At 45.1% G+C, this 27,057-nt stretch overlaps 1 protein-coding gene across 1 annotated transcript in view; it reads right to left on the bottom strand.

Moving 5' to 3' along the window:
- The window catches only part of FBXL5 (F-box and leucine rich repeat protein 5), an 82,700-nt gene continuing 55,643 nt past the window's right edge, over window positions 1-27,057 (bottom strand). The window contains exons 9-11 of the mRNA XM_077477756.1: window positions 20,405-21,082; window positions 5,846-5,994; window positions 1-263 (exon numbers count right to left, since the gene is read on the bottom strand). Of these exons, the coding sequence (XP_077333882.1) occupies window positions 187-263; window positions 5,846-5,994; window positions 20,405-21,082 (904 nt within the window). The 3' untranslated portion in view covers window positions 1-186. The remainder of the gene's footprint in view (window positions 264-5,845; window positions 5,995-20,404; window positions 21,083-27,057) is intronic.

The following is a 27,057-nucleotide window of genomic DNA, read 5'->3' as shown; positions in this document are numbered from 1 at the left end:
TTGGAGAATGAAGATTTTATTTAGCGAAAACTGTTACTACGCTTGACAGTTTGCTCAAAGACTATATGATGAATGCAACTCAGAAGGAAAAAACTCCAGAAGGACTCCTGAACACACAACGTGTGCTAGAAAGGGTAAAGTGCATGAAAGAATGGCTGCTCAGATGAGTGGGGGAGGTAGGAAAGGTCATTCACCAGATCGGCAGCAGGCCCGAAAACCACACTGCAGGTTCTGGCATCCACTGGCGGTTTCAGCATGGGGACCTGCACAAGAACATAACCAGGTGAACACACAAATAGAAAAGACACACTTGTATACCTCACTACTTGTTTTAGCATTGCATACACTTTAAAGAGGTTGTGCAGAAATTAGTCCGGGGCCAGCTCTGTATTGCCTTTAATGTACACTATTTCAGTTTTGGGTGGGCTACAACGCTTGCCAGCTTCCTACCATATCTTCCACCTAGATCATGAAGAGCATGACACAATCATCTAGCCTTTTGTTGGATAAAACAGAGAAAGGAGAGACCAGGAAATCTCAACTATTGTATCTTACCCACATGTGTGGAGCTGGTTAGCTGCCCTATAATAGGTCACGTAGTTTTGGTGCGCATTCTGAAAGAGCACCAAACTCCTGCATGCTGAATCTATGGTGCACTTTTAGAAAGCGCACAAAAAAAAAAAAAAAACACAGGAAAAATAAATAAATACGCAGGACACAATATAACTCTATGGGAAAGTGCAGCTAACACGCTCCAAACACATAGGTACACCGCACTGCTCTTGCAGTATTGGGCTCCACCACACCAGTGTCAAAATGGCCTAAAAAGCTAGCATGTGACTAACTTGCTGGAAACAATGCAAACCTATGTGATCAGTATTAGGTGAGCTGACAGAAATAAGGAAAACTGCCATTACTGTTTGCGTACAACGGTCATCGTAGTGAGTCACTGGCTGTAACAAACATGCTGAAGGGATAAAACTTCACTGCCTACATACTTTTCTGGTGGTTAATGAAATGCTAGTTGGTAAAGCTAGAATTAGGAGGACAGTCCTGGAACCTGCACGTTTATAAAAACAAGTCGACAATGACAGCTCCATTACTTATATTACAATAGGTCTCCCTTTAAGGTCACTGCACACAATACAATCATATTGAACAACCTCCATTTGATCTACCAAACAGCATTTAGTGCAAGGTCCTGCCTGATTGGATAGCTTAAGTAGAACCTCATTACAGTTTTGGCAGATCTAAAGTTGATTTTACAGAATTTGCATGGCCAGATTGTAATGTGTATGATTAGCCTTACACTTTCTGCTTATTCATAAAAACGGCACGACTGACTGTCCTGAAGGCCCTTACCCATTCTGTGTAGCTCTTGATGGCACACCCTATCTGGGCACTGCATTTCTCAGCTGTGTGGTCTCTCTATCACACCATCTCAGGACAGCCTACTACAGAGAATGGCTCAGACCACAATCAGCCCTGATATACAGTATTACAACGGAATTAAAGAGGAGCTCCATGCTCCTTCAGAAAAAATATAAAAAAGTCAGCAGCTACAATACGGCTGCTGACTTTCAATATTAGGGCACTTACCTGTCCACGAATACAGTCCTCACCCAAGCCGATTGTTCAATCGGCTCTGGGGTGCTTCCGCTGCCACCTAAGGGAAACTGGCAGTGAAGTCTTGCGTCTTCAGTTGGTTCCCTACTGCACTTTGTTCATGGCCCAGCTGCAGGTGTCCAAGTTCACCACAGTGAACTGAGCCGGACGTGGGAGCAAGTACCTGTCAAAACCAGGTACCCACCCCCCCAAAGGTGCCAAATGTGTCAGCGGAGGGGGGGGGTTAGGCAGATAAGTGGGGCTTCCCCTTTGAGAATAGGGTGATCTAGTAAAACTTAGGAAACTGATCTGTAATCCTTTCACTGTACTCCTGCTTGGACAGGTCTGCAAAGTTAAACTACCTGGATAAAAGGATTCCTTGTAAAAAAACATAACCTGAGCAAGAGGTAAGGAAACCTAGGCTGGAAATCATGTGATTTGCCAACAGTGAAATGAATGTGCTTACAGCATTAGGCAACATATGCATGTGTAATTTAGCTGTAATACAAATCACGTATTTCTCACAACCTTACTACAATTTAAAAAGCATACATTTTCAATACATTTTTATTTCGCTGTCTTACCATTAGCAAGATAGGAAGTGGTTTAAATTATTCCCAATGGGCCTCCACGGGGACAAGGACACTTCAGTATGCCAATCTCAATTTTGTTAAGACCCTTCCTGCTGCTCTGTTACCTCAAGGTTACAAGGTAAAATAAAGCTTATGTAGATGGGCTTACTCTAAAAATGTTGACATTTGCATTCAACTACATCACTAGTCAAATGCTGCCTCCTAGTGGTCATCCACAATGTAAAATTAAATAAGTAAAAAAAAAGTGAATATATATATATATATATATATATATATATATATATATATATATATATATATATATATATATATATATATATATATATATATAAAAATTTAAATGGTATTAAAAATGTCGACTTTAAAAAATATTTACCTTTAAATATGGTGTATACTGTGCCTCATCTCTGCCTTACTGCCATTTTCTACATGGGCAAAAAGATTACCCCACTGTCCTTCCTGGTCTGCTGAGCTGGTTCTAAACGCATATGAGGCCAGTGCTTTAGCAGGGAAATTGTTTTGTTTACGCATTGCCATAGTATTGGCAATATGCAAACAATCAAATTTTTTGTTGGGTTTGCATGCACAGGACTGGTGCTGCACGTGGTTCCAGCACTCTTCGAGTTGCCTGAAGACTTCTGAAATATAGAATGCTCAAATCCCAGGAGTCTGCGGGCAGTACAGGCTGTGTCATTCTCGCCTAAACAAGAAATACATGCTTTACCGCTTCCTTAGGCCAACTTTACAGTTACAACTTACCGCAAAGCATAACGCACCATGCATGTGTTAAGCAGCCCATGAGTCCATTTTTATTTTCTTCATTTCACATGTAGCTTGGAAAAAAATAAATAAAAAGAAACTGACTTGATTCCCCCACACTTGATGTGGATGGGGGAAGCCTCCCTCCCTAAGCGATTGTATTCAGACAGTGAAGAGACTTGCCTGCTTTCAGAATACACTGATCAAGGTTGCAGGCTATAGCCAGCAGCGCTGATCGAGCAAAGAAAATCCAACATGGCGGTTGTACAGAAGTCGATCGATAGATAGACTTCTACACAATCACAGTGTCCATACGTGGATTAAAATTCAAACAGTCTTTGATGAACCAGATGAATTTCGGTCTAGGTATGGCTTTAAAAAAGTAGTATGGTGAAAGCTTTTTGTGGCCATACTTCTCGAGGATCACAGGCGTGCACTTAACTTGTGCACTCCTGTGACCCACAATGAACTGACAGCAGGCTTAAGCCCATTTTCGGGTGACATCACTGAACCACTCCAGTCTCTGGGTGCATCCCAACAATGTCGCTGAAGCCAGCCGCTTCTGCCCCCTCTCCTGCCCAGCGCTCCAGTGAGCGCTGAAGGGGAAGCGCAGGATCCAAGTCAGAGAGGTCCCAAGAACTGAGTGATCAGCGGTCATGTGATCATTCAGTTCTCTGGCTTAGAGCCAGTAGGGGAGAGCTGCATCACCGCACAGATGCTGCAACCATATAGGCAAGTATGTGTTTTGTTCCTGCAATTATTTAAAGTCTTCTTTTTTTTTTAAATAACAAACAGCTCCCTCCTGTCACATGTCCCCACAGCAAGCAGCTTGCTATGGGGGCACCCGAGCCGCAGCACTGTGTGTCTTTTCAGACACAGAGCTGCCATTTGGCCCCATCCCCTCTCTCCCTTGATTGGCTGAGACACAGCAGCAACGCCATTGGCTCCTGCTGCTATCAGTCAGCCAATCAAGGGAGAGTCCTGGATGGCTGAGGGACTTGTGGACATTGCTGGACAGAGATGGGGGATCAGGTAAGTATTAGAGGGTGCTGGGGTGGCTGCTGCACACAGATTTTTTTTATCTTAATGCATAGCATGCATTAAGATAAAAAAACCTTCTGACTTTACACCTCCTTGAAGTGTGAACGCATTCCAGAGATGTGCCATTCTATTTGAATGATACCTTTCTGGTAAATGTGTTGGCGTATCTGGTAGGATAGGGTAAGGGATTTTCTGAAGGGTAAGGGATATTCTGATTTAATTTATGGTCAAGGACCCTTATTTTTACAGGTTTTTGTCACCAGGAACTACAATACCAAAAATTAAGTCTAAATTGTGGGCAGAGATTTTTACAGCTAAACTCACTGGCTCAATAGGCATCCAGTATAACAGTAGAAGCCACCAGAATACCCATACATACTGCAAGTAGCAGTGATTGGTTACGGTAATATTTCCACGAATACCATTTTGCATACACTACCAGTCACTAGATCAGAGAACAGTTCACTTTTACAGCCAATCATTTAGACCTCAGTACTTTGCTTAGGAGCTGAACTACAATAACAAAAGGGGCAATGGATGGAGCCATACAATGTCCACATACACTGACACGTGTCAACACTGTGCAGCCTGATTTTCCACCACGTTTCTTCAATATACGGCAGGATCATTTTTAGCCAAGTATTCATGTTTTCCACATACTCAAGACAGATGAAGTAGGGAATATATTCCTGGATAGGGCAGGATCTGCTTACCTGCACAGTGTCTATGAAATTTGGAAAACTTACCTCCGCCTGTTAATAACTACCCATTTTATTAGGAAAGCATGCATATAAAATAATCACTACCATGTCAGCTTCGGTAAATGTACACATAGATTTCTGGGTTTATTAGACTCAATGACTCCCAAACCTCTACTTCAGGATGAGTGTAGATGTGAAGCTTCTGTTATGTCTGTGTGGATTAGCCCTAGAAGAATAGCTGTGAGGACAGAAATATGGGAGCTGGCAGTGCAGACCAGGTTCTAGATCAGTCAACCCAAACCTGGCTCCACCACCTAGGGGATTGCTGACTTAAAGCAAGCCTGTAGGATGATAGACATCACATTTCTATCCTCACAGGTCATCTATTAGTTGCTTCACAAGTACAAGCAAACCCAGGATTTACATTCTAGAAATACTGGCAATTAGAATTTGTTCTACCACAGAACTAAGAATTGACAACTATTTTCTGGATTATGAAAATGTAAATCAGGCTGACCTGGAAACACAACATGCTGAATTCATTAAAGTGATACTAAAGTAAAGAGAAAAGGAAAAAAAAAAAAGTTACACTTACCTGCTCTGTGCAGTGGTTTTGCACAGAGCAGCCCTGATGCTCCTCTCCTCGGGCCCCTCCCCCCTGCTGAGTGCCCCATAGCATTCTACTTGGGGCACTCATGCATGCTCACTCTGAGCCCCACTGAGTCCATTGACACAGAGGATGTAGCCCAGCACCACCCCTGCGCCCTCCTGTCTGATTGACAGCAGCGGGGGAAATGCACACAGAAGGTTCTTTACCTTCATGCATTAATGTAAAAAACCTTCAGCTTTCAGAACTACTTTAATAACTGAAGTGTTGTATACTGGAATCATTTTTGGATCCCAGCAACCTGACCGACAGGTCCTATACCATACTTATGCTAAAATGAAAGGCAAATCACAAGCAAAATGCCTTTCTGTTAAGCCACGGCCGAATCAAAAGAAGTGTACTATTCAAGCTAACTGCAAAGTACACATGAGGTGCAGACAAGTACATGATCAGAATGTCTCTGACCTGCTGCTCAGCAAGTCATTGTGACCTCATTTAGGATCATGTGCAGGTTTTCAAACTGAGTAGAACACAATTACCATTAATGTTGTCGCAGTAGTAGAAGTGTTCATCATTAAGAGAGGGACATGCTGATACCAGATCCTGCAAGCCTGACGCAGTCACGTTGAGACATCCCGAAAGGTTTAGATGTTCCAGGTATGGTAATCCTCCACCAAAAGTCAACGCCCTGCAACAGTAAACAAAACACCTAAATTATTAAGTGATGGCATAATCCAGATGACACGATTTATTGTCCTACTGAACCGATTGCAAAATATTAAGAGCAGAATGCAAATGTAGAACTGAGCTTTAAGCAAGTGATCATGTAAAAAAGGAACAGTGGATAATCAGACACTTATGCAACTTCATCGTTACAATTGCAGTTTCTCCAAGTTTAACGGAAATGTTAGTTTTTTTTTTATTTTTAAAAGCAAAAACACACACAAAACATACTTGCCTCCTCTGTGCAGTTGGATTTGCACAGAGGCGCCCAGATCCTCCTGTTCTCAGGTCCCCCTTCACTGCTCCAGGCCCCTCCCTCCTGACAAGTGCCCTCATAGACCAACAACCGGCTATGGGGGCACCTGAGCCGAGTCAGAGCGCCGTGTGTCCATTCAGATGCGGAGCCCCAACCCGGCCCTGTCCCCTCTCTCCCCTAATTGGCTCTGACAGCCACGGGAGCCAATGGCGTCACAGCTGTGCCCCAGCCAATCAGGAGGAGAGTCCCAGACAGCGGAGACACTCGTGGACATCATTGAACAGAGGTGAAGCTCAGGTAAGTATTAGGGGCTGCTGGAGGGCCTGCCACACACAGAAGGTTTTGTATCTTAATACATAGAATGCATTAATATACAAAACCTTTTGCCTTTACAACTCCTTCAACCATCTTTAAAAAAGGCATGCTACACTGCGCCAAATGACCATGTCATAAAATGTCGATGTCCAACCACAAATTTTTACTTGTAGTCTTAGCAGTTTTTATACTTTTAGATAGGAAGAGTAAATATTATCTAGGGCCGAAACAACTAATCGACAATCGATTATGAAAATAGCTGTAAATTAATTAAAATTAATCAGCAAGCCAATTAGTTGGTTTGCATACAGAATGCATTATTTGTTTACATATCAGAAAATACAGTGCAGCACACATACAGCTCAGTACACCACACATGTCAGTAAGTGCCTGAGAACTTGTGAATGTGTGAAGAGCAATGCCTCATGGGACAGTTTTTTTTTTTTTAACTTGCTATAGGGGCGCTCTATACTACACTTTGCTTGCTTTTGGGGCACCATTACACAGAGCAGGCAAGTATAAAGTTTGTTTAAAAAAATAAAATAAAATTACTTTACAAAAAGGACTGTATGCAGGAAGATCAGTATTTGAACTCAGAAGGTGAAGCCTGATAGACTGGAGGTAATAGAAGGCATTACAATTATATTTAAAGTAAAAGTTTACCAGTATTGTACATTATATTTAAAATTATTACAGTGGGGTATAACTGCAATACAACAAAAAAAAGATGAAATGTGAAAAATGTAAGGGGGTCTGAATACTTTCCGTAAGTATTCAGACCCCCTTACATTTTTCACATTTCATCTTTTTTTGTTATATTGCAGCCATTTGCTAAAATCATTTAAGTTAATTTTTTTCCTCAATGTACACACAGCACCCCGTATTGACAGAAAAACACAAAATTGTTGACATTTTTGCAGATTTATTAAAAAAGAAAAAAACTGAAATATCACATGGTCCCGAGTATTCAGACCCTTTGCTCAGTATTTAGCAGAAGCACCCTTTTGATCTAATACAGCCAGGAGTCTTTTTGGGAAAGATGCAACAAGTTTTTCACACCTGTATTTGGGGATCCTCTCCAGTTCTGTCAGGTTGGATGGTAAACGTTGGTGGACAGCCATTTTTAGGTCTCTCCAGAGATGCTCAATTGGGTTTAAGTCGGGCTCTGGCTGGGCCATTCAAGAACAGTCACCGAGTTGTTGTGAAGCCACTCCTTCGTTATGTTAGCTCTGTGCTTGGGCTCATTGTCTTGTTGGAAGCTAAACCTTCGGCCCAGCCTGAGGTCCTGAGCACTCTGGAGAAGGTTTTCGTCCAGGATTTCACTGTACTTGGCCACATTCACCTTTCCCTCTATTGCAACCAGTTGTCCTGTCCCTGCAGCTGAAAAACACCCCTGCAGCATAATGTTGCCACCACCGTGCTTTACTGTTGGGACTGTATTGGACAGGTGATGAGCAGTGCCTGGTTTTCTCCACACATACCGCTTAGAATTAAGGACAAAAAGTTCTATCTTTGTCTCATTTGACCAGAGAATTTTATTTCTCATTATCTTGGAGTCCCTCAGGTTTTTTTGTTTTTTTTTAGCAAACTCCATGTGGGTTTTCATGCGTCTTGCACTGAGGAGAGGCTTCTGTCGGACCACTCTGCCATAAAGCCCCAACTGGTGGAAGGCTGCAGTGATGGTTGACCTTCTACAACTTTCTCCCATCTCCCGACTGTATCTCTGGAGCTCAGCTACAGTGATCTTTGGGTTCTTCTTTACCTCTCTCACCAAGGCTCTTCTCCCCCGATAGCTCAGTTTGGCTGGACGGCCAGCTCTAGGAAGGATTCTGGTTGTCCCAAACGTCTTCCATTTAAGGATTATGGAGGCCACTGTGCGCTTAGAGCACCTATGCTTTTTTCAGCCGCTGCGTATTTGGAAAGTGTTTAAGGACTTTTTTCAAACTCAAAACAGTGCTTTTTTGGTTCAATAGACTTCAATTGAGATGTAGTGTGTTTTTGCAGCGGTATGCATTTTTTTAACCTGCCCAACAAAATGGGCAAAAAATAAATAAATTGCAAACTGCAAATCGCAGCAAAAATCACATGTGCAAAAATGCAAAACGCGCAGTAAAAACGGATCAAAAGCAAACTGCATAGGTGTGAACAGAGCCTTATGATGGCCATACACATCGATTTTCGGACGAGAATATGCATACGAAAAAAAAAATCTTAGTACATTCGCTGAATGAAAGAATGTCGTTTGAAATTTTGACTTAACATTCAGTTTTAAAATGAATGTAATTTCTGAACGAAAACCAAAATATAGGGTCTGAAAATTCCTTTGACCAAGACGTTTTCTATTCTGCTCCTTCAAATTTTCCCATCACTGCGGTTGAAAACAAACGTCGATTTGACCATAGTAACGATTAGAAAATGGAACAAACGTTCTTTAAATTCATTTTTAACAATAAGTGACAGCAGGAGCAGGTCACTTTTATCAAGCCCCCTGCCTAGAACAAGGCATTCTGTCAAACTTAATATATTATAGTTCTGTCCAAAAATTCACAAAGCAGTCAAATTTTTTTTTATTTAAATAAAAAAAATGTGATCCGAGTGACGATATTTACCAGATTCACCCGCTAATTGTATATACAGTACATCTCTTCTGTTATTCTCAGAGTGGATTAGAGATTTTGTTCCCTAACCATATAGTTGTTTATTTATATTTGCCACTGCATATAGAGATTTAAGCACTTGCCGCCCGCCCATAGGCAAATGACGGCGGCAAAATCCTGACTAGACATAGGACGTCCTCAGGATTTTGAGCCGCTGCGCATCCCGGGAGGCACGCAACGCGGCGATCGTTGTTGTGGTGTGTCAGTCTGACACCCCGCAACTACGATTACATCGATTATCAGCACAGCCCCCCAAGGATGCCCACAGTGGACCACCAGGGACACCACCAGACCACCAGGGATGCCCAGTAGCAGGTATGCCACCCTAGACCACCAGGGATGCCAGTCTGTGCCCACAATGGGCATTACTGATTGGCATGCATTATGGTTTGGCACCGATTGGCATCCATCAGCACAAAACAATACAATGTCGCCCATCAGTGCCCACCCCTGCCGCCTATCAGTACCAATTTGTGCCACATATCAGTGCCGCCCCCATCAGTGCCGTGAAGGAGAAAACGTACTTATTTACAAAGTTTTCAAATTGAAACAAAAAAAAAAAAAAAAAATTTTTTTTCCAAAATTTTCGTCTTTTTTTTTTTTATTTGTTTAGCAAAAAATAAAAACCGTAGAGGTGAACAAATACCACCAAAAGAAAGCTCTATTCGTGGGAAAAAAAATGCAAAAAATTTAATTTGGGTACAGTGTAGCATGACCGCGCAATAGTTATTCAAAGTGCGACATCGCTGAAAGCTCAAAATTGGTCTGGGCAGGAAGGTGTTTAAGTGCCTGGTATTGAAGTGGTTAAGAAGTTTAATTAATTATTTTTTTAACTTTATATATAAACTAAAATTATACACCACACTTAAGGTTATTATCAGATTAAGTGAAACAATAAAATCAGTCAACAAATCAATTATGAAGTTAAGTTAATTGCAGCCCTACTCCTATCTTAATGTTTTTACTGCTGCATGCAACTCCCCCAGAAAGATTTCACCTCATTTCCTGTACTGTGATAGCAAATAATATAGAGGGTAGTTACCACCACTAGTATAAAAAGACAAAACAACAACCTAAAGGGTTTCAATTCATTCCCAATCTACTGAAAACAATGCTTTGTGTTCCCATCATATAGCTTCAATTAATTACTGCCCCAAAAGGAACAGACTGACAGAGGATTTTCCCCTTCCTAGCGCAGTATAAAAATTAAAGAAAAAGGTTTTGGAGAAAAAAAGAGGAGGCGGCAGCAGCAGGAGAAGGAAGAAAGAGGAGGGGGAAGGAGGAAGGAGAGGAAAAGGAGGAGTTTTACTCACCTAGGTTTCCCACCCTCTCCAAGACCTAGAATGCCACTGATCGCTCAGTTCTCGGTCTTCAGCCTGCAGAGGGCCGGTGACCGTCTGTCACCGGCTCTCTGCTCTGCCCCTCCAGTGCTGGGGTGGGAGCGGCTGGCTCAGTTTCCCAGCAGCACACCGAGAGGCTGAGCCAGGCGCCGGTCCAGGCATCTGGGTGCATCCAGAGCAACATGGTTGGGATATTTTCAAAGCCTGGACCGGCTTTGTGGCGTCAGCTGAAAACAGACAAACTGCTATATGCACAGATAGAATACATAAAAAAAATATTTATACATGTCAAGGGGTTTGTATTTCTGTCCATCCAGTTTTAAGGTATACACAGCTAAGCCATGTCCTACAGGGCACAAAACCTGATTTTTCTGAGTCAGTTAAGCATACAGCTTCCTCCTCTATTCCCCCCACAATAGGCTCCCTACTACTATCAGCATTTTGCTTGTTGGCACCTGAGCACTGCAACAAAAATGGACTGGCTTCTTGTGCCGCTTCTCCTAGTCTGAGCTCTGCTGTACATGGAACTGCAAAAGGCTGATATCAGATCAAATTCAAGTACTTTATACTTTTTGCACTTAAAAAAAAAAAAAAAAGGATTTTTTGTACTCGTCATAAAATCCCTTTCTCTGTAATTCACCGACTGACACAGCTTATCTCTTTAGACCATTGGGTTGTTATGCCACCTTCAGGAAAAGACTAGGCATTACATGTCAACATGTGATAAAACTAGAACTTTCTAGTTCCGCCCAAGGTAACAACTCCTCAGCATGCTACTGCAGCCTCAGTACGTATAACGTAAAGAAAAATATGAGGGCGGTTGCTGTGTCAGTCGGTGAATTACAGAGAAAGGATTTTACGGTGAGTACAAAAAATCCTATTTTCTCTTATATTCACCGACCGACACAGCTTATCTCTTTAGACCATTGGGACGTCCGCAAGCAGTGCCAAAACGAGAGGTGGGAAAACAGCATAAAAACTTCATCCACCATGGCATATTAGGAGCTAGTACAAACTTTGCCCACAAAAAAAAAAACTACAGTGTGGAAGAACCATCACAAAAAACAGGGTGCTCCTCAACAGAGCAGCACTACCCTCAAACCGCACCAAAACTACGGCAACAAATGCAACAGTGCATTAACTTAACCACTTCAGCCCCGGACCAATAAACAGCCTAAGGACCAGAGGTCTTTTTACAATTTCGCACTGCACTGCTTTAACTGGTAATTGTGGGGTTGTTGTACCCAAACAAAATTTGTGTCCTTTTCTTCCCACAAATAGAGCTTTCTTTTGATGGTATTTGATTGCCTCTGCGATTTTAATTTTTTGCGATATAAAAGGAAAAAGACCGAAAATTGAGAAAAAATGATATTTTCTACTTTTTGTTATAAGAAAAATCGAATAAACTAAATTTTAGTCATACATTTAGGGCAAAATGTATTCAGCCACATGTCTTTAGTAAAAAAAAAATGTCAATAAGCGTATATTTATTGGTTTGCGCAAAAGTTATAGCGTCTACAAACTAGAGTACATTTTGTGGAATTTACACCGCTTTTAATTTACGACTGCCTATCTCATTTCTTGAGGTGCTAGAATGGCAGGGCAGTACAAACCCCCCCCAAATGACCCCATTTTGGAAAGTAGACACCCCAAGGAAGTTGTGGAGAGGCATGTTGAGCTTATTGAATATTTTTTTTTTTTGTCCCAAGTGATTGAATAATGACACAAAATAAAAATAAAATAAAGTTTACAAAAAGTTGTCACTAAATGATATATTGCTCACACATGCCATAGTTATATGTGGAATTGCACCCCAAAATATATTCTGCTGCTTCTCCCGAGTACGGGGATACCACATATGTGGGACTTTTTGGGAGTCTAGCTGCGTACGGCACCCCGAAAACCAATCACTGCCTTCAGGATTTCTAAGGGTGCAAATTTTTGATTTCACTCCTCACTACCTATCACAGTTTCAAAGGCCATAAAATGCCAACACAAAACCCCCCCAAATGACCCCATTTTGGAAAGTAGACACCCCAAGCTATTTACTGAGAGGCATGTTGAGTACATGAAATATTTTATATTTTGCCACAAGTTGCAGGAATTTTACTTTTTTTTTTTTTTTTTTTTTTTGCAAAAAGTTGTCACTAAATGATATGATATATTGCTCACACATGCTATGGGCATAAGTCAAATTACACCCCAAAATAAATTCTGCTGCTTCTCCCGAGTACAGGGATACCACATGTGGGGGACTTTTTGGGAGCCTAGCCACGTACGGGACCCCGAAAACCAAGCACTGCCTTCCGGATTTAAATATAAAATGCTACCAAAAAAACTGTTAGCGATCGCAGGGATCAGGCCTGACTCTGTGATCGCTGCAGTTATGTGTTTAGTATTTTGTAAGTGACAGTGATCGATCGATACTGCACTTGGGTGGGCTGGGCAGAGGGGCAAAACGCAGGTGGCAGCAGGTATCTGGGCTGATCCCGCTAACAATGCGTTTTTTTGGAACCCTAAACTGCTGGGGATGCTAGTATAGATCTGATCAGATATTGATCTGTTCAGATTCTATACCACTACGGGAGGTTTATGCTTTGCGTGTGGGTGTTAGCAGTACTGGCACTAACCTAGCGCTGCCTGGGGCGACGCAGACCCTGACCCTAAAACCTAATTGATATCACCCCCGGGTGATCAGGGGGTTAAACCTTTATTGGGTAATAAATGGTGGGTGCCCTGATGCTATAAAAAGCAAACTAACCAGAGTCACCCGTAACACTTATACGGTGATCACTGGTGAAAGGGTTAAGGGGGTTCAAATTTTTATTAGGTAGTATATGGGGGTGCCTGGCGCTATATAAAAACCTGACGGGGAACCTAAATAACTAACTGGCTAACCAGCGTCACCAGTGACACTTATACCGTGATCGCTGGTGAAAGGGTTAACTAGGGGCAATCAGGGGGTTAAAACCATTATTGGGTAGTATATGGGGGTACCTAACGCTATAAAAACCTGGCGGTGAACCTAAAAAAAATAAAAAAATAAAATAAACTAGCTACCTAGCGACACTAATGCAGCGATCAGAAAAATGATCGCTTAGTGACACTGGCAAAAGGGGGTGAAAGGGTTAACTCTGGGGGCAATCAGGGGGTTAAAGCTTTATTGGGGGGTGGTAGGGGGCTACCCTGGACCTAACACTAACTGCCCTGACAGTTTTTACTGTTACAACTGACACTGAATGCAGTGATCAGTAAATAAATGATCACTGCAATCAGTGACACTGTGACTGGGGGGGAGGGATTTGTGTGCACCTACATGTCAGTGTAGTGTTGGTGCACACTTACTTAGTCTTCTCCTTGTAGTCCGGTCAAAAAGACCGCCCGAGGAGAATGACATCACTTTCTCCCTGCCTGTGTATACAATACACTGTGGGAGGAAGCTTCTCATTGGCCAGGAGCGATCGAGAGGGGATGGCCAGAAACCAACGGCCATCCCCTCATCTCGGATCGCTCCTGAAGCGAACCGGACCGCCGTATCCAGCGGGAGGGGGTCCGATCGGCCCCCCCCACCCGCTGGAAGGCAGGCACGTACATGTACGTGCTTGTGCCTGCCTGTGCCATTGTGATGACGTACAATGGCAATACGGCGGTCCTTAAGTGGTTAAAAAAAAAAAAAAAAAAAAAAAAGAAGGTACTGCGTTTTTTACCCAAAAAAAACAGGAAAAAAAAAATTGTATTTGCAATTGCAATTATACAAAACTTTGCGGCTAAAACAGGCATCAGCTGATGCACTGACATCTACCTTGTATAATTTTGTAAAAGTGTGAATAGACGACCAAGTAGCCGCTTTACACACTTGAGAGACAGACGCTTGATGTCGGAAGGCCCCAAGACGTTCGACTGTCCTTGTAGTGTGGGCCGTGACCGGAAAGGGGGCACCTGCCCCTTCAAGGCGTAGATCTGTACAACAATCTGTCTAATCCACCTGGAAAAGGTGGCCAATGAGACCGCAATGCCTTTTTTCGGACCAGCCACCAAAACAAACAAGGAGTCTGACTTCCGGAAGGGAGCCGTGACAGACAAATACCCCACAGAGCCCGAACCACGTCCAGGGAATGGAGAGCCACCTCAGCTTAGGACACAGAGATGGTAATACAATGTCTTCATTGATGTGAAACGCCGAAAACACCTTTGACAGAAAAGAAGGTTGCGGACGCAACACCACCCTATCCTGTGGATAACCAGATAGGGTGGCTTGCAAGTCAAGGCCGCCAGTTCTGAAACCCTCCTGGCCGAGTGATGGCCACTAGAAAGACCACTTTCTGGGAAAGAGTCAACAGGGTAATCTCTCTGATATATTCAAATGGCGGTTTCTGAAGCGCCGATACCTCCACGGGGTCTGTAACTGTGGACGCACCGGAGGAACTACATGTCGGACCCCTTGAACAAAAGTGCTCACTAGAGAGTGAGACGCCAGGGGTCACTGAAAAGAGACAACCAAAGCTGATATTTGTATCTTAATGGTGCTTAAACCCAATTTCTGGTCTACACCTTGCTGTAAAAACAGCCGGATCTTGGATACAGAAAAGGAGCGCGGAGGCCATCCTCCTTTCTCCTCAAACGGAGAAGTAGGCCTTCCAGGTACGATGATATATCTTCCAAGAAGATTTCCGTGCTCTCAGCATAGTTGGGATCACCGAGTCCGAAAGACCCTGGTTCCTTAACACCTGGCTCTCAATAGTCATGTCGTTAAAGCCAGCGATAGTAAGGCAAGATGGAGAATCAGACCTTGAGACAGAAGGTCCTCTCGCAACGGCAGTAGCCAGGGAGCGTCTGCCACCAGGCACACTAGGTCTGCATACCAAGTACGCTGGGGCCAATTTGGGGCAATCAGTAATACTGGGATCCCCTCGGCTTCCACTCTGCGACGCAGACGTGATAACAGTTTTAGTGGAGGAAAGGCATAGACCAGCTGGTACTGATCCCATGGAACCACCAGCGTCTCTTACACGAATCTCGGCACCTTCCCATTGAGACGGGAGGCCAGAAGATCCACGTCTGGTGTGCCCCACCGCAGGCACAGTAGCCTGAACACCTCTGGATGCAACACCCAGTCTCCTGGGTCCAGCATCTGGCGACTTAGTTAGTCCGCCTGCCAGTTCTCAACTCCCGGGAGGTAAATGGCCGACGGGGCCGGTACATCTCGCTCTGCCCACCAAAGTATGTGAGTGACCTCCCGTGCGGCGGCCGAGCTTCTCATTCCTCCTTGGTGATTGACGTATGCCACAGCCGTGTCTGACTGGATCCTGATCAGTCGCCCTCGCAATCTCATCGACCACACAGAGAGGCATAGCCTGATCGCTCTCACATCGAGCAGATTGATCGGCAACTTGGATTCCTCCGTCGACCAGAGGCCCTGAGTCGACTGAACTTCCAATTACTCCACCCCAGCCGGATAGGCTGGCGTCCTTTGGAAGGAACGACTTCCCGGACTGAAGGACCTCAGCCACCAGATCAGGGAATCCCTGACTAACTGGCTCATCTGAATCTGCCGATCCAGGGACAACGGAGATTTGTCCCACTTTGTCAAAATCTCCTTCAGCAGTTTTACTGCGACTCAGAGTCTGCAGCTTGTCTGAAGGGAGAAACACACTCGCGCTTCCATGGAGTTTAGCAGTAAGCCTAGGTACTCCGAATGTAAATCAACGACTTCTTAGGTTCAACAGCCACCCAAATTCCTGCAAGGTCTGCACGGTGATCTCCGCATCCTCCTACAACTCTGAGGCGGAAGATGCTCACAGGAGGAGATCACCTAGGTAACCCACGATCGCGATCCTGCGTGGTTGCGGCAACGGCAAAACAGGAGCAAATACCTTGGTAAAGACTCGGGGGGCTGATGCCAAACCAAAGGGAAGAGCCACAAACTGGTAGTGGGCTTCCCCAACTGCAAATCGCAGAAACCTGATGCCGAAGGCATATGGGTATATGCCCATTGACGACCCCTTGATGGAGTGCAGCAACTACTGAGCGAACTGATTCCATTCTGAACCTTTGCACTTTTACAAAGTAATTGAGGGATATTAGGTCCAAGATTGTAGTTCCCAAGAAGCAAGGGGTACGTCCAAACAGTTTGAGTAGAACCCCTGGAAACGTTCCGATTCCGGAACAGGTACTATCACCCCACGATTCAGCAGGTCCCTTACCGCCCCCAAGAGGGCCTCCCGGCGTGCCGGGCGTAAGGGTATGCTGGAGGGGAAGAATCGGTTTTGCGGCCAAGAGAGGAACTCCATCTTGTAGCCGGAGGAAATCAGATCGCATGCCCATTGGTCAGACAGCCGAGAGGTACACCAGGCTGAAAACTCCTGAAGACGACCCACCCCCCGAGTTGCGGGTGGGGGCAAAGCTTCATGCGGTAGCACTTTTGCCCGCAGGCTTGTTAGGCTTGCGGTTCCAGGGGCACTTTTGTCCTTTCTAAGTCATCCCGTCGGGCTGGGGACGTTTGCCCGAAGCTCCGGGCAGAAGAAAGCCATTTGTGAGTGGAAAATGAGGGCCCTTGCCTACGGCGTGGCTCCTTAGCTTTGCTGGCCTGTGGGAGTAGTGTACTCTTACCACCTGTGGCATTTTTAATAATGTCATCCAAAGAGGCTCCAAAGAGCCGGTCGCCAAGGAAGGGTAGATCCGTCAGGGCTTTTTTGGATGCCCGGTCAGCTGACCAGCATTTTAACCAAATCAGGTGCCTCAGTACCACTGCTGACACTGAAGCCCTGGATAACAGAGGGAGGGTATCCAGGGCCGCGTCACAAATGTACTTAAGGCCTGTACTAGTTGGTCTGCTAGTTCCATGCAGACAGGAGAAGCCTGTTCTCCCAATTCGCAGTGCAACAGTTTTGCCCACTCAGTGTATGCGACACAAGTGCGGATGCCAGTACTGGTCGCATGGTTGACCCCACAACCGTAAACAAGGAACGAGCCACTGCCTCAGCCTTCCTGTCCGTGGGATCCTTAAAATGAAAGTCCCCTCTACCGGGATCGTGGTTACTTTGTTTAACCTGGATACTGGGGGGTCCACGACCGGAGGAGCCGGCCACTTCTTAAGAAGGCTTTCCTCAAAGGGGTAACGCAGCGCCATATATTTGGGGACAGAAAAGGTCAGTTGCGGTCGACCCCATTCCTCGTAAATGAACTTGACAAAATAAGTCAGATACGGAAACACCTCGGTGAACGGGCTGGCTTACGGGACCCAAAAGGGACCGCTACATCAGCCGAGTGATCTGCTGGCTCCTAATTTTCAAGGTATCACGCTCAGCTGTGATAAGTGCTCCAACAAGCGCTTTATCGCGCACGGACCCAGACGGGGACTCATCCTCACTGTCCGAACGGTCCTGGTCAGCGTCGCCTGAAATGACAGAGCAGAGGTCACCAGCCTCAGCAGGGCCCGAGTCTGCATCAGAGCTATCCCCGGAGGGCAGGGGGCGCTTTATAGCACCTTGCGCCCACGCACCGCCTCCATCTTGGCAACAAACGAATTGAGAACCACCGACAAAGCGTCCTGGGGCACTGCGCATTCCGCAGGCGAACTGGTTGCAATTGCCTGGATTTCAGGGGAAGAAACACCAGTTTCTTAAGCCATGCTGACCCAACCCTGTTTGCCACCTGTTGGGGACTTAGGACAGTGATGGTCCCACCCTTCCTTACTGCTGCTGGCTGAGGGGCTCTTCTCGCAGGACTCACCACCCTGACATGCGCTGTCCAGCAAGTAGTGCCCGTGTTCTGACAGCTCCCAGGTGCAGAGGGATTCATTCAAAGCTGCTGCTTATGGCGCTGAAACCACTCTGCAATGTGCTCAGGCTCAAAGAAAATGGCTGCCAAGCGTCCAGCATAAGGGCATAAAGCACTGGTAAAAAGGCCGCCGGACTACAGGGACACATGCTGTCTCTGGAGAATGCTGAAAAAACATGCTCAGGCTTTGAGAAAATGACTGCCGGGCGTCCAGTAGAAAGGACAAAACCATAGGGAAAATGGCCGCTGAGAAAAAGAAGAGCATGCTGTCCCTTGCCCATACCTAAGATGGGCGCTGACACTGAAAAACCATGAGGGACAGTGATAGAAAATGGCGGTGATCAGCGCTGCAGAGATCACAGACAGCCTCACAGGCACCTCCAGGGAAATAAAAAAAAAAAAACAAAAAAAAACAAACACACACACACACACAGCCAGCCAGCGCAGCACCCCCACAGGTGAGCCGCACCCCCCCCACCCCCCCCCCCCCCCCGGAGAGCCCCTGTAGAGAGACACACACACACACACACACACCACTCAGCAGCCACATGCAGCATCCCCCACAGGGAGGGGGAGGGAAGATAGGGACAGGGATAGGAGAGGGAGGTGAGGGACCCCCAAATCGACCTCCCAGGGAATGTCTAGCTGCTCAGCCCCACCGAGGCAGGGAGAGCTGTACTTACCAGTCCTGAAGAGCTGGGAGACATTCCATCACAGACCCACTCAGATCAGTACGGGGTGGCTGCTGGCCCGGCACACTGACGCAGACATCAGTAGCCCGGTCATATGTGTGCCCCGGGGCATTTACATTCACCGACCACCCCTGAAGCATGTCGTGGCCAGCCTAGCACGTAGCTTCGACCTGCACGCGCTCACTGGCCAGGCTGGGAGACTACAAGGCTAAGGGTATCAAGTCTGTCGCCCAGCTGGCTGTTGATAGCAGATCACAGGATCATTTAACTTGCAAAAAAAGCAAAGCTTCTGCAGAAAAATCCACGGACCGATGGGCCCGTCAGGGTTCCTAGGTCCTTCTTCACTAGGCAAAATAAAACTGAGGCTGCAGTAGCATGCTGAGGGGTTACCTAAGGGATCGCCCTTTGGGCAGCACTAGAAAGTTCTAGTTTAATTATTACATGTTAACATGTAATGCCTAGTCCTCTCCTGAAGGTACTCAACAGTAATGAAGGTACCATAACAACCCAATGGTCTAAAGAGAGAAGCCGTGTCAGTCGGTGAATATAAGAGAAAAACACAATTACCTATAAATTAATTTAGAGCCGCTTTAATTTGCGTCTTTCTATGTACCTGGAATTCAAGAGTAACAGTGTGCTGCATATGTGGCTGTCTAAATTCCAACATTTCTATACAAAAGTCACTTTAAAAAAGATGTGAAATCTTTTCCCCAAAGCACTTTTTTCTTCACCCCCCCCATATCCCCCACTCTCACTATAAACGGAGTGCTCTCCCTCGCCTCCTCAATGACGCAAAGCACCTTATACCAATTCATTGGAAGAGACCGCGAGTTCCGAATGAGCTGGACTGGTTTGGGAAGGTGACGGAGATCATGGAAGAAGAGGAATGGTGGCCACATTCAAGGGAACTCGTGAGCGCTTCAACTGAATCTAGGCCTCAGTGGAATCATACCTCTGGACAGGCCCGTTTCTTCTAGCCTAGATATTGCTTTGCTAACCTTAGCAGATCCTACATTTGGGCAACTTGTTCAGGTGAACTGGAACCTGAATCTGGTTCAGAACCAGATACAGAACTAGAATTGGTGTTCTTAGTTTAGTCATATCCCATCAGCCAATTAACTTTTTTGATTATGGGAGCCCTTAGATCGAAAATCTAGGACAGGGACGGGCTCGTTATAGTGTACTGATTTATTGCGCTACTGATCTCAGTATTTGTCCTTGATGAATTCTGCCTTCCCTTTCACCTTATCCTTTTCTGTCCACTGTTTCCTATGGCTTAAAATTTTAAAGTAAATTAAAGATTATATAAATAGAAAAAAAACTTGAAATCACCCACCTGAGACCACTGTCTGTGATCTGATGACATCCAGAAAGACTGAGAAATTGTAAAACTCGTGCAGCACTAGATTCAGTTTCTGCACTCCCAGAGTATGAGTCTCTGACCTCTGACTGAGGAGTCCTTTTTTCTACTTTGCACAGTGCAGAGGACTCCGGGAGAGCTTGTATAGTCCTTAGCTTAGCACCAGCTGAGCAGAACGAATGGCCACAATTAGTATAACCACTGGAGTAGTACTGCTGCTGCCAGCTGACACTAGTCCTTAATCCAGGTATCTGCTTCCTGAAGCAGCAACCGCTATTAAAACAATTACGACTGGATGGCAAGTCCAAAACACAGAGTCCATTGTGTTTATACTTCCAGTCTGCTGCATCTTCAATGTCAGCCAGGCGCTCAGAATCCAGGATCCACACAGGTGAAGTGGTGTAATCCCCTCCATAAAGTAATACACACTGGCCACCAATACACTGAACATTACTAGTCCTCATCCTCTGACTCATGTCTCGGCTTCCCCAGGTTTTAGAATTTTTACTGTTCTGGCGACATTTCAGCATGCCTTTCTTGTACGATGGTAGGATGCCTAGAGCAATGGACAGTCTTTCCAAGGCTAGGTCTGTAATTTTCTCACATCCAGACAAATCAACATGATGAAGATTTCGGCACTGGCCAAAACACCATCTGGAAAACAAGGCCAGAAAATGTGCAAATGTTAGAGAGCAAGAAAAAATCCTAATGCATGTTTTTTTCATACATTATAAAGAATACAAGACATCAAGGCTGGACAAGTTCCAAGAGCCAGATGGCCAATGCCCTCAAGACTATTGCTAGCTCCTAAGTTGTGGGATCAGGGATAAGCAAACTGATCTGCAGTTATTGGCAGGTCAGCAAACCTTAGGGCCAGTTCACACCATAGAAACAGTCCGGATGCGTTCCAGATACTTTTCTGTATGCTCGTTTAACGCGTTCTTGATAAATTCCAGATTCAGTCCAGTGCATTTTAACCCCCCCCCCCCCCTTTTTTTCTTAACCTTAAATAAGGACATGCGTTCCAGTGCATTTGTGATGCTTTTTACAGCATTCCAGTAAGTCCAGTAAAGGAAAATTGCATGAAGTTCTAAATTTTTCTGGAACTGGAATGCACTGGAACTGCAAGCATTGGTGTGAACTATGCTATTGGAAATCATAGAACCTACTTTCCATGTTTTTGATGTAGGAAAAAAAAAAAAAAAAAACGCACTGGACTGCATGTGGTGTGAACTGGCCCTTATTAAAGGACATGTGCGTTTTAACGCGTTTTACAGCTTTCCAGTACAGTCAGTGCAGGAAAAATGCGGTATGCATTTTATTTTCCAGAACACGATGGAACTGCAAGCACTGGTTTTATGAACTACTGGAACTATGCCACTGAAAACCAGGTAACCAACTTTCCATGCGTTTTTGTTGCAGAAAAAAAAAAAAAAAAAAAAAAAAACACACGCACTGGACTGCATGTGGTGTGAACTGGCCCTAATATGGGACAGAGGAATCCGTTTGCTGATCCTCATTAATATATACATGCAATCTTCACCGAAGCAGACCAGCATCATCATTAATGCTCCCCACTGACCTTAAAGTGTTTAAGCCAACATCTCATCTTTATATCATCCCCTCTGTCAGACAAAAAGCCTCATCTTAGTTTCATCGCTTTACTTAAAAAAAAATATATATAAATAAAAAACAGATTTCTACCAGTTTTAATTGCATCTCCCAGCGATCACATGACTCTGCTCTCCCAGTCTGATATCTCCAGCGGGCGCGGCCGAGATTCCCTTTGCTGATGTCAGCCGGAGGGGAGAGGAGAGAGAGCCTGGAGTCACTTGAAAGCTGGGAGATGCTGTTAAAACAGGTAGAAATCAGCTTTTTTTTTTTTTTTTTTTTTTTTTTAACCACTTCCCACCCGGCCAATGCATATATACGGCTGGGTGGGAGCCGTCTACTTCTGATAGGACGTTCAGGAACGTCCTTCAGGAGTAGCGGGATCGCGCGCGTGCCCGCGCAGCAGCGCGATCCCCGATGTGCTCGTGTCACCCGGACACTGCACATCTCAGATCGGCAGGAGGGCTCTGTGATTGGCCCTCCTGATCACATGACGGCGGTGTCCAATCACGACCGTCATGTGATGTAAACAAACAGCCGGTTGCTAGGCAATCGGCTCTCCTCTCCTCACACGGAAGTCACCGCTGAGGAGAGGAGAGCAGAACGCTGCAGCCGGCTGATGATCAGTGAGTATGGGCTGCTTTTTACAGCTTTTTACTCACTGATCATCAGTGTAGTGTAAACACACAACACACCACACAGTACACACACAGTCCCCACATATGTCCCCAAAACACACATGTCCCCAAAACATACATGTCCCCAAATAATAAAAACACATGTCCCTAATAATAAAAACATGTCCCCCACATATGTCCCACTAAAATCACATGTCCCAATGATTATCTGCACACATATGTACGTGATCACCTGCACACATATGTACATGATCATTTGCGTACATATGTCCGTGATCACACAAACCAATTATTATACACTTAACGGAATTTTTTTTACCAAAAACGTGTAGCAGAATACATTTTGGCTTAAATTTATGACAAAATTTGATTTTATTGGATTTCTTTTCAAATAGAAAAAAGAAAATATTGTTTTTTTTCCAAATTTCCGCTTTTTTTTGCGCTTATATCGCAAAAAAAAAAAAAAAAACGGAGTCGTGAATAAATAACACCAAAATAAAGCTCTATTTGTGCGAACAAAATGATAACAATTTCATTTGGGTACAGTGTAGCATGACCGCGCAATTGTCACTGAAAGCGCTAGAGCGCTGAAAGCTGAAAATTGGGCTGGGAAGGAAGGGGGTGAAAGTGCCCTGTATTGTAGTGGTTAAATAAAGCCCAGGCACTAGGATACAGCTTTTCTTTTTAATCAAAAAGCGGATGATGTAAAGGATCAGATGTTTTGAAGCAGCAGGGAGAGGAGCAGAGCAGCTCTAGTGAGAGCGGGCAGGCAGGGAAGGGAGGGACAGAGGAGAGCTGCAGATAGCAGTGGATGACGGAGGCACGTACTCTGACCACGATGTCAGGGCTCAGCAGCCCCCCGATATAGAGTGGTCAGGTTACAGGGGAAAGATAGAAACTGCCAGGATCAGCCAGATATTACAGGCGATTCAGAGGGCCAAATGACACAGCACTGTGCTATATAACATGCTTTAAAAGGAGCAGGATCTTAGTTTTTTTTTTTGGGGGGGGGGGGGGGGGGGTTAACGCTTTAATAATTCATCCATTGTGACAGTTTTTGTTCAGGTCAATGACTATATGGCTCCTGAACTATGAAATATTTTGTCAATACTAAAACACAATCTACAAAATTAAAAACAAACAATGTAAGTCATCAGAAACACAAGGTAGAACTAAAAGGCAAAAACTTTATGTAAGTTTTGGACAGAGTGGAGATGGAACACAACAGCTGACAGACTTTTATTATGGTCTGTGTCCCCGTTAAAAATATTTACCCTCTATTTATACTGTTTCCCGTTATCACCAAAAATAAAAGCGTAAAAAAATAATAATAAATAAATATCCCATATTTTGGGTTGTCCCAAGAACTGTAATAGAGAAAAACTCCAATGAGGACACAAGTTCTGCTGACCCTGGTCACAGCCAGGGATCTCACTTTCAAGGGATTTCCTCTCACTTCCCGTTTTAGCTTTGAGACAGGAAGTGAGAGGAAATCACCTCAACAGGACACATATGGCAAACAAAAACTCGACAGGGTTATACAATCTAAAATGAAAAGAAAATATTTGCCTTTCGTGCTACTTTAATTTATTGGGGGGGGGGGGGGGGGGGGGCTCGCAAACAGCAGGTATTGTTGAGCTTTACTAAGAAAAAAATAGGTTTTTTGACTTACCGTAAAATCAGTTTCATCAGAGTTCGTTGACAGACACAGCGCTTCCTTATACAGAACCATAGGATTATATCGCACCCTTCAGGAGTAGGATGCCCCACACAGGGGACACCACTGGGCCCCTCACAGGGGGCACCTATGGAGGTCCCACTTAAAAACCACCCCCCCCCCCCTCCAAAAGTGGGTCGCCCTCCGTCCCCCACAGCGCTGCCCCTCTGGATAGGCTGCAAAAGCCGAGGTTTAAATTTTCAGCTGCCCACTGCGTGTGCACAGGTCCGTGGGGGGGACCGGACCAGGATAGAGCCAAGAAAGGAGGGCGGATGCCCGCAACAGAAAGCGGCGGCCTAAATTTTCGGTCCCCCGCCGCGAGTGCTCAGTAGGCCGCAAAGCCACGGCCTAAATTTGCGGAGGGCCACTGCAATGCCAAGTCATCCAACCATCAGGTGCCAAGGTGTATCCTCCTCTCCCCAATAGTGACAATCCTGGAGGGGGCGGTGTTGGACAGAGTGTCCGAAGCACCTAAGCCAGAGGCCTGGGCCTCACTCGGGGAGGGGGGGGATGTGGAGAAGAACCCCAGAGGGACTGACCACCCCAGGGAGTAACTACATCCCACACCACTCCAGGGAAGGAGAGGATGGGGCCCCTTACTACTACTACAGGGAGTGTGTGGGTAAGGCTCCCAGACAGGTCCTCTTCACCATTCGAAGTGGGGGGGCTGTCGGCCATGAGGAACACTGCAACACAGGCCGAGACCCGGTTGTATGCGACCTTGTGAGATGTTTAACTCACAGGGTCTTCCCCTGTTCAGTGGTGTTATGTCACGGCCGACCTAGCACATAGCTGCGGTCTGCATGGCTCGCTGGCCAGATTGAGGAGGCCACTGGATCTTAGTGTCCAGCCCATCACCCAGTCCGGCCGCTTATTGTAGAGCTCACAGGAAAAAGTCCAAAAAAAAAAAAAAAAAAATTGCTTAAAAAACAAAAAAAAAATGCAAAAACAAAAAATTGGCAGGACCACAGATCCCTGACTAAGCAGAAAAAAAATAAAAATTAAGGCCTACTGCAGAGAGGTGTAATTAGTAGGCCCGGCCCCTAAGGTGAGGGGGGGGGGAATGAAAGGCCATGCCATCCAGGGGGAACCCTTTAATCAGAATAGGGCCTGTATAGGAAACAGTTCTGGTTATGGTTTAGGTGAGGACCTGGCCAGGAAAAACAGGATTCCCATTGACAAGGAGGGGCAATCTTCAGATAAAAGTTACACAGGAGATGTAAGATCTAAGGAGATAGGGAGAGGATGTACAAAGTCGACCAGGATCTACAGGCTACAAATTGACATATTGTAATTAGAATGAGGCAGAAGGGTGTTCAGAATAAAGAACGAGATGAAAACTTGGCATGAAGTTCCCCATCACACCATTAGGTTGAATTGTCTTACAATAAAACAGTTTCAAGGGGGTCAAATGAATTGCGCCCACAAGAAACTCAAACAATCTTATGGATCAGGAATAGACAAGTATGTTATGCTGAAGGAATATGTAAGGAAGGGATTCTTGCATGTGGAAAATACAAAGTCAAAGAAAAACACCTGGAAGGGTGTAGGCATAGCCTTAAGAGAGAGAGTATAGGCAGCAGTAGCTCCAACAGACACATGATGGGAGAGAAGGAAAATTTCATTTTTTTTTTTGTAAGAAAAGGTTTACATAGATGTGTGGACAGGTGGGGATAACCCATCAGACTGCCTTCACTAGAAATTGAAAGGTTTAGGAATGGTCCCGATTGCTCAGATGCATCCAAGGAGCAATAAACAGGGATATTATCGGCATAGTGAATATCGCCTTATTGGAGGCCAAACAAGGGAGGGTGTTTAAAAGAAGAGGCTGTTCCCAAGGAAAGAGGACCTCACCCCAGGTGGGATAGTTCCCTCAAAGTCACCAAGGCATTCCAGTTTAGTGTCATGCAGCCCGTATGCTCTGAAAGTGAAGAGTGTTTTCTGCCTGCTGAAAAACCAGAGAGGACTGTGGCCCTCCACTCCTAAATGTTCACCTGCCTCACAAGGACGGAGGCTCAATTAGATGCTCAAAGCTCCCCTCCTTAGCCAGATAATACTAGGTGAGGACTGGTTTGCAAGGGATTGCTCTTAAAATGGTCAGTGCAAGCGAGACTGAGATTCATGGTGTTATCCAGCACAGAAACCTGACTCCCCTGATGTACAGAAGACTCCTATTTCTTCTGACTAGTGAAAAAAACAGCAGCACCTAGATGATGTCCAATGGAGTCCAAAATGGATGAATTGCCCTACGCAAGGTCCCACAAAGTAGAAGGAACCACCTTTTCTGGAACCCCAGAAGGCAGTCTCAGAGAAAAATATGTAAACCCCCAGTCATGAGCTGAACAGGCCTTAACAGCACCTTGGAGAGTGATCAAGGCAGAAACTACCTGGTCCATAGAAACAGACACAATAGGCTGCTTAGGAACTAGACCCACAACAAAGACAATGGGGCAGAGAGACACTTATCCCTGCTATGGAGTAGAAAGGGGAAACTCCCTGTCTAATGGCAAGGGTTTAATGCTGTGGACCTTCACAGTGAGAAACTAAGCTGGTTAACCACTTAAAGTGGTTGTAAACCCTTACAAACCACTTTGATCTACAGGTAAGCCTAGATTAAGGCTTACCTGTAGGGCCAAGAAATATCTCCTAAACCTATACGGTTT

Source organism: Lithobates pipiens, unplaced genomic scaffold (assembly GCF_037356315.1).
Source record: "Lithobates pipiens isolate NorthernLeopardFrog02 unplaced genomic scaffold, aLitPip1_a1.2 Scaffold_13, whole genome shotgun sequence".
Lineage (NCBI taxonomy): Eukaryota > Metazoa > Chordata > Amphibia > Anura > Ranidae > Lithobates > Lithobates pipiens.
The sequence above is the reverse complement of the archived record's forward strand: the minus strand, read 5'-3'. Positions and strand labels throughout refer to the sequence as shown.